The sequence below is a fragment of the Nicotiana tomentosiformis genome, chromosome 8 (genome assembly GCF_000390325.3).
Source record: "Nicotiana tomentosiformis chromosome 8, ASM39032v3, whole genome shotgun sequence".
Taxonomy (NCBI): domain Eukaryota; kingdom Viridiplantae; phylum Streptophyta; class Magnoliopsida; order Solanales; family Solanaceae; genus Nicotiana; species Nicotiana tomentosiformis.
Genome location: NC_090819.1, coordinates 36,219,252 through 36,228,428, shown reverse-complemented (window position 1 = coordinate 36,228,428; position 9,177 = coordinate 36,219,252). Strand labels below are relative to the sequence as shown.

Sequence of the window (9,177 nt, the reverse complement as noted above, 5' to 3'; positions counted from 1 at the left end):
TTTCCTGGAATACAAACATCCTATACACTCTATTAAAAGCTCTTTTCAAGCATATATGCACTAACATTATTTTTCTCTATAAATTCATACCTTTTTAAACTACACCCTCCCTTCGTAAGTATTTTGACCTAATATACGGTAAGTCGTACCCTTAGAGGATTAGTTAAGGCATAATATAAATAATTAATTCTAAATCTAGTCTAAGTCCTATGGAGCTACCTCAGGTAGATTTTAAGGGGTGCCTAACACCTTTTCCTTAGAAGAACAAGAACCCTTACCCGTAATCTCACCCGTTAGCAGACTAATAAAGAATATGACTTTAGTAATTAAATAGGTACCCTAGTATACCTTTAAATATTAGGTGGCAACTCTCTTTCATCAACAAAGAGGATCCACAAGTTGAATCTTATTTTGACCAGTGCAAAGTAGGGTGCAACAATATGGGGACTCTGCTGAGGACTTCACACTTATGTTCTGGCCTTAGCAGACTAAGACTAAATTTGGTATTTAGATTTATTTGTATGTTGCCTTAATTGTAGATAAAATTACAATTACGTGGTTACCTGCTTTATTTGCTCCTTATGCTTATTATCATACTTATTGTTGCCACACTGTTATCTGTTATTGCTTTAATATCATTGTCATCACATTTATTCCTATCGAGTCTTGGTCGTACACTATCACACACAATGGCACGCGAGGGTTGTCTTTTACACCCCTCCGAACCTTCTTTTCAAAACTCTCTAGTTTCAGAGAATGGTTTTGTCAGGTCAACTGACATAACTTCTAGCAGCCTTCAATCCAATTCAAAAGTAGGAAACACTCTACTCTTGCAAGAATAGGTCATACTGCATAAACCTTAAGCGAGTCGGTCCTTGGCATCGACACACAATTAGGAAAGCGACTATAATGTCAACGGGTCATGCACCCAACGACATGACTTCTGTGGAAAGACAAACAAAACCTAATAAGGCACTTAAAGATCCGAAGAAACACTTACCAAACACCTTTCTTTTACCTTCCTCAGAAAATGAAAATCAACCAAAACATCCCTGAGATTAACATGGTGATGGGAGCGCCACACAAGTTGAAGCAGTGGTGGAAGAACATTTGCAGGGAACACGGAGATGATATTCGGACACATTTGGGGGCACTAATCGATTTGCTGAACATCCGAGAAGACAGAGTGCTCACTCGCATGTTGATAGAGTTTTGGGATCTGGCTAAGGTGGTGTTCAAGTTTGCCGACTGTGAGTTAGTACCGACATTGGAAGAAGTTACTAGTTTCACGGAGCTGCCGTTCAATGGAAGGAAGCTAATACTACCAGTTACTATGCCCAGTTATCTGCTCTAGGAAACTTTAGGCCTGGCCAACAGTTGGGGTTTGAGAAATATCGAGGACGGATGGGTGAGCCTCGACTAGCTGTTCGACAAGTTTGGACACCGTGAAAGCTATGAGTGGTATTTGGGAGAGTTTCAATCTGACCAAGAAATGTGGGAGAGTCTCAGGCCTATCACCTTCTCATTGGCACTGTTGGGATTATTAGTCTTCCCGCAAAGAAGGGGTCGGATCAACATCAACTTATTACCCGTGCTTCTGGCGACTTTCTGTGGCAACCTTCAAGCTACTTTGTCCATATGTGCACGAGGGTATGATTTCTATAAAGGTTGTAACTTGCTACTTCAGATCTGGGCTACCAAACATTTCTTCCAGCGAGAGGCCACCATTTACTACTTTGTGGTCGTTAGCAACATGATCCGCAACCACAACGAGAGGATGTGACATTGGGTCTCCCCACATGGGCAAGAAGAGTGAAGGGAAATGCTGACCAATCTGAGTGGTGACTGGATCAACTGGAAGCTATCATGGTTAGGTGGAAGAGCAATCTTAAGGACTCCTAAAAAATACTTCATTGAGTTAATCGGACTTGAGGGAATTTAACCATACTCATCCCTGCCGGTTCTCAGAAAGTTCAGGATGATCCATGATGTGCCTATGTGGACAGGGACAACGCTATACGAGGATGAGTACAATGGACAGATTCCGATCCCAAGGATAATTAGGCTCCAAGAAGAGTGGAACAACATGGTCACAATGTCAATGGGTCAAAACTCATGGTGCACTGAGTATTATGTCTGGATTAACGAGGAAGATGAGCTAGTCCGGCCCAACAGAGAGGGTATAGCCTGGCTAGAGGACGCAGTAGCTGCTTTGCAAATTTACTATGAGATCCTGCCACATTACCTTGTGACTACTTCAATGCACCATCAAGTGGTCCTAGGATCCATCGATCACATGTTTCCACCTGCTGAAGATGATGACCGGGTAGTGGAGTGCATCCAAATAGAGTATAGTAGAGAGCCAGAAGAAGATCCAGAGGAGGGGTCGGAGTTCAACGATGATGAGGAGGAGTTTGAAGAAGACCCGGAGGAAAATCCGGAGGAAGAACCAGAAGAAGAAGAAGAAGAGGAGATGGTAAATGACTCCGGAGATCATTACTAGAGTTGTTTGATTTCCCCTTCTTTCCCACTTTGTACCATATCCCCGGTTTTCTTTTTCTTTCCAAAAGAGAAATTTGACCAAGTTCATACAGTTCTATGAAACACTGATGTAATCTTTGTTCCCTCTTATCTCAGTCCAAATTATCAATGAAAATAAACTTGCTTCGGATCTGAATGTGCCAAGTCTAAATATTTGTCAAACACCTAAGATTTAGGCCTACCTCCGATAATGAGAGGTCCCCATGAATTCTAGAAAACACGCTAGCCTTAATGCGTGAATTAATATCTCTGTGTGATTTCACGCTTGTATAAATAAAGAAACTGACTCCTGTTTCTTTTTTTTTCTTTCTTCTTATTTTTCTTTTGCTTTATTATTCCCCCCAAGAGAAAAGGAAAGTTAGTTTATTTTAACCCGAAACTGGTGGAACTACCGTACAATCTAAGATCAAAGGGAAAGATGTCAGCTACAAAAAACCCGACAGAACATGCTCTGGTCATAGCTGACAGCCCGGGGCGATCGGGGGAGAAGGACAATACCAGGAATGATGAACATGTGGCAAGGATGGCCCAGGAAATAAAGTGTCTAAGGGAGGAAGTACATCATATCAGGGAACTAGCACATCTAGATGTGACAAAGCTTCCTCAACTAACTCGTTTTCCTTCTATGGATTCAATTCCTAACCATTTTCCTTTCACATCACGTCAAAACAACAACACCCCAACTTTAGTTCTTACCACTCAAGTCATACCTCCAGTAACCACCGCAAACCCACCAAATCCCCCTATCCACACTCTCTACGTACCACAGTATGTTCAGACACCACAAAACCCACCTATCACCACCAATACAACTCAGACCCCTCCTCATGACGGAGTCACTTTTACCACTCACCCAAACCAGCACATACATGTGGCAGATACCACTGCTCATGAGCGATATGTTCCCCCTGTATATGCCATTTCTGAACCTACCTTTACAGCGCCTGTCATGGTCAGAGTGCCTTATGAGATTAACCAATATGCCGAGATGGAGAGTGAAGCCAGGCGTAAGGAAGAAGAATCAGTATATGAGCATCCGCAAATCTTGAGAAAACAAATGAAGAACCTCCATGTTGCCCGAGTAAGTAAAAGTTTGGACTACGAAGATCTGTGTATTCATCCGTCAGCAAGGTATAAGCCTCCAGAGTTCAATATCTTCAATGGGACGGGTGATCCCCATGCGTATTTGAGGGCATATTATGATAAGTTAGTCTGAGTAGGGAGGAATGAGAAGCTGAGAATAAAGTTATTTATAATGAGCCTGACGGGAGAAGCACTTACCTGGTATACTTGAGAGGATCTGCAAAATTGGAGAACTTGGCAAGATATGGCAAGGGACTTCATGAATAGTTTTCGATTCAATACAGAGATTACTCCCAATAGGTTCGCACTGGTGAACCTGCAGAAAACACCATCTGAGTCATTCCAAGAATATGCACGTCGGTGGAGGTCAGAGGCCGCCAGGGCACAACCTCCGTTGGATGACAGTGAATTAACCAAGTATTTCATCAGAGCCCAGGAAGGGATATACTTTGAAAAAATGCTAGGAATGATAGGACAGAAATTCCTCGAGCTGGTCAAGATGGGAGATTTATTAGAAAAGGGTATAAAACCTGGTAAAGTAAAATCCATGGCAGCACTGCAAGCGGCCAACAAGGCCATCCAATCAGGGTCAATCGGTAGCCGAAAGAAGAAGAAAGAGGAGGTCTCAGCAGTCGTCCCTTACTATCAACCCAGCCCACATCATGAAAGACTTCCTATTCCCCAAACAATCATTCACCACTACCCACTTATGCTCCAGTCTATAACACCCATCCATATTATCATCCTCAACCACAATACAACCCTCCTCGAGTCAATAACAACCGAACCTGCAACGACCATATGCTCATGTCCAAACCACTACTCACTAAAACTGACCCGCTTATGCACCACGCCCTCATCCCAATTTTGAAGAGAGGGGTCCTAGAAATTATACCCCGATTGCTGAGCCTCTGGCCTAATTGTTCAAGAGATTGAGAAGAGCAGGATTGATACATCCGATGGAAGGAAGGGTTTCTGAATATCCCTCCAAGTATTTTGATGCAACTAAAAGGTGCATGTACCATTCCAATGTACATGGGCATGATACTGAAGATTATTTTAAGCTGGAAAATGAGATTTAAACACTAATCAAGAGCGGATCCATTCAGTGCACTCTGACGCCGTCCATTATGAATTGCAATCCGCTGCTAGAATCACCAAAATCAGGGGGTCAATATGATCACATTGGACGAAGAATATGACCTAAAGGGAACAATTATCACTATAAAAAATGCAAAAACCGCCAAGATCCCTCCTCAAAGGGCTCCAATGATTACAGTACAGGTAAGACCTACAGTGACAGTTCAAACTTATCAGTAATAATATGTCATTGCTACATGGGACGAAGAGAGTCGGGAATACAAAACCATCCCATGGACGTACCAGTAGAAAGGGAAGGCCAAAATGATAGACTCTACCGCAACCCATGGTATGACTAGGCCTGGGAGATGCTACGCCCCCGAAGATGCCAATCGAGGGAACTTCGAAAGAGAGAAAATTCAAAGAAGGAACATAACAGACCCAGAAGAAGCCGAGTTCTGGAAGAGAATGTCGACCAAAGAGTACTCGGTAGAGGAGCAGCTGAAGAAAACTCTAGCACAGATATGAATCATGGACTTGTTAATGAGGTCCGACAGTCATAAGGACGGCCTGTTAAAAGTACTAAGTGGGGTAAGTGTACCAAGTAACACCATCAGTGAGGCACTGGCTGTGACAATTAGTAAAATGGTCGAAGCAAGTATGATCACTTTAAGAAGAGACGAACTTCCTGTTGAAGACGCAAGTCACAACAAAGCTCTTCATATCACTGTCAAATGTGGGGACAAAGTGGTGTCCCAAGTGCTAGTTGATGGAGGGTCAGGAGTCAACATCTGTCCGCTCTCTACTTTACGGGAGTTAGGAATCCATTTGAGGGAAGTCAAGAAAAGCCACATGAGGGTAAGTGCCTTTGATGGTTCGTAGAAGGATGCCATCAGAGAAATTTATTTGGCCTTACAGATCGGGCCGGTCAAATTTCCCATATTGTTTCAAGTAATGGATATCTCTTCTTCCTACAACTTACTGCTGGGAAGGCCCTGGATACACATGGCAGGGGTCGTCCCATCCACTTTACACCAATACATGAAATTTGAGTGGGGATATCAGGAGATTATGGTCCACGACGAGTGGGTCCACTCTACTTATTTGGAGCATGTTGTTCCATTTATTTAAGGGTTGGACGGAGTTGCTTTCCATGCAGTGGAAATCATGAAAACTACCGAAATGGAAGATACTAAACAAAACTTGGGAATGCGGCCGCCGTATAGATCAAAGATAGATATGACGGAGATAATAAAATATGAATACAAGCTAAGAACAGGTTTGGGAGCTAGGTCGAACGGGATCACAGAGCCAATTGAACCTAAGGGAAGAAAGGAAGGGTCGTCATACAATATCAGCCTCCGGTGGGGAAAGTTCATACCGGTAGTTCCGTGAAAAAGGTTTTTGTAATAGAGCATGTTTCAAAGCTGTTCATACCAGAAGATGATATCATCGACGGGATCGGAAAGCTGTTCGTGAATATGATCAAAGAATTCAATAAAGGGACTAACATCAAGACACCGATTATCAGGGATGTCGAACCAGGAGAAGAGCTGTGGAATTGGACCAGCAGTCCATCTTTGGTTCGCCAGGAGTCTTGGTAGTATGGAACTATAAAAGTTTTTTTTAAAAGCACACGGTCAATTGAGGCTTGCACCGTGTCTATACCTTTTTGTCATTTGCCTCTTTTGAATGCTTTAGACGTTCCTCTTTTGATGAAATAAAAAGAATGATTTTCTCAAAATATTGCAACTTTATTTACCGCTTCATTTATATTTAGCTTTTTTTCAGCAATCAAAATGCAAAAAACCCGCGTTCCACAATTGTGACATTTAACAAAACTATCGAGCGCAATGACCCAGATTACGAGAAGTATGAGGAGAGTATGATGCCAGACAATCTCTCGTAGGATATCGAACAACTGGAGAGTCAGAAAAAGCCCAACCTCGAAGAAACATAAGTGATCAACCTTGAAAGTCAAGAAGACGTGAAAGAAACCATAATCAGCATTCATTTAAATGCCGAGCAGAAGGTAAAACTGGTTGAGCTCCTCAAACAATACATCAATGTGTTCGTATGGTTGTATGATGACATGCTGAAACCCAGAAAGTTCAAACCTAATTTAAGTCTGAGGTTAAAGGAAGAAGTGACCAAGACGATAGAGGCGAATGTGGAAAGGGTCACTAATTATCCCAGCTGGTTGGTAAATATCATCCCAGTACCCAAGAAAGACATAAAGATCAGAATATGCATGGATTATCGAGATCTCAACAAAGCTAGCCCAAAGGACGATTTCCCTTTGCCAAATATCCACATCCTCATCGACAACTGAGCGAAGCATGAAATACAGTCGTTTGTGGATTGTTTCGCTGGGTATCACCAAATCTTGATGCACGAGGAACGGGGAATTTATTGTTATAGAGTCATGTTGTTCAGTTTCAAGAACACCGGCGCCACCTATATGATGGCCATGGCAACCCTTTTTCACGACATGATTCATAAGGAGATTGAAGTGTATGTGGATGACGTCATCATCAAGTCTAGAGTTCGAAGCACTTGGACGATTTGAGGATAATTTTCGAATGCCTGTGAAGGTACAGTTTGAAATTGAACCCGGCAAAATGTGCGTTTGGAGTCCCTGCTGGAAAACTATTGGGCTTTATTGTAAGCAGGAAGGGGATAGAATTTGATCCATCAAAAATCAAGGCCATTCAGTAATTTCCACCCCCAAAGAGCAAGAAAGATTTAATGAGTTTCCTAGGTAGACTGAATTACATCAGTCGCTTCATAGCCTAGTCCACGGTAATTTGTGAACCCATTTTCAAGTTGCTGAAAGAGGATGCTGCCACAAAATGGACAAAAGAGTGCCAGAAACCCTTTGACAAAATTAAAGAATATCTGTCAAATCCACCAGTATTGGTTCCCCCTGAGCCCGGGAAGCCATTGTTACTATATCTGTTAGTCCTGGATAACATCTTCGATTGTGTGTTGGGACAACATGACGAAACTAGGAGAAAGGAGCAGGCCATCTACTACTTAAGTAAGAAGTTCACGCCATGCGAGGGCAAGTATACTTTGATAGAACGCACTTGTGGCACTCTAACATGGATTGCCCAGAAACTAAGGCATTACATGTCATCATACACTACACACCTAATATCTCGGCTCGACCCGCTCAATTACATCTTCTATAAGCCGATGCATACCGGAAATCTAGCTAAATGGAAAATTCTCCTCAGCGAATTTGACAATGTGTACATAACTCAGAAGGCTATCAAGGGGTAAGCTTTAGCCGACCACCTGGCAGAAAATTCGGTGGATGGGGATTATGAGCCACGTACTAAGTATGTTCCCGATGAAGAAGTATTATTTGCTGGAGAAGATATTGTAGAATCGTACCCTGGATTGAGAATGTTTTTCGATGGAGCAACAAACTTTAATGGAGTCGGAATTAGGGCAGTCCTGATTTCGGAATCTGGACAGCACTATCCAACATCGGTAAAGATAAGATTCCCTTGTACCAATAATATACGAAGCATGCATCCTTGGGATCAGAATGGTAGTCGACATGAACATTAAAGAACTTTTGGTCAAAGGTGATTCTGATTTATTGATACACTAAGTCCAAGGGGAATGGTCCACAAAAAGTGTCAAGATACTTCTGTACTTGCACTACATGAAGGAGTTATGCCAGAAGTTCACGAAGATTGAGTTCAAGCACGTCCCCAAGATTCACAACGAGTTCGCTGACGCCCTTGCAACTCTATCATCTATGATTCAGCATCCAGACAAGAACTACATCGACCCTATCGAGGTAGAGATCGGGGATCAACATGCCTATTGCTTCCATATAAATGAAGAACCAGATGGTAAACCATGGTATCACGATATCAAGAAATTCCTTGCAACCAGAGAATACCCAAAGAATGCTACTAATGGTCAAAAGCGAACCCTCAAGAGGTTACAAAACCACTTTTTCCTCAACGGAGAAGTCCTGTACATGAGGACCCCAGATTTAGGTTTGTTGAGATGTGTAGACGCTATCGAGGCAACCAAGTTATTGGAAGAAATACATGCAGGAACGTGCAAACCTCACATGAATGGGTTCACATTAGCCAAGAAGATCTTGAGAGCTGGATACTTTTGGATGACTATGGAAAGTGACAGTATCCGCTATGTGCAGAAGTATCACCGGTGTCAGATTCACGGGGATTTCATCTGGGTTCCACCAAATGAGATAAACGTAATGGGTTTACCCTAGTTGTTCGCCGCTTGGGGCATGTACGTGATTGGACCTATAGAGCCCGCCGCATCAAATGGGCATCACTTCATCTTGGTAGCTATCAACTATTTCACCAAATGGGTCGAGGCATCTACTTACAAGGCCGTCACAAAGAAGGTAGTGGCAGACTTTGTCCGGAACAACATCGTCTGCAGATTTAGAATACCGGAGTATATCATCACTAACAATGC

The 9,177-nt window shown here is 42.6% G+C and overlaps 1 protein-coding gene across 1 annotated transcript; it reads left to right on the top strand.

Moving 5' to 3' along the window:
- Window positions 1-8,380: 8,380 nt before the first annotated feature.
- LOC138897324 (uncharacterized) lies at window positions 8,381-8,965 on the top strand. Its single transcript, XM_070183289.1, has one exon. The coding sequence runs from the start codon at window positions 8,381-8,383 to the stop codon at window positions 8,963-8,965; it is 585 nt and encodes a 194-aa protein (XP_070039390.1).
- Window positions 8,966-9,177: the final 212 nt, after the last annotated feature.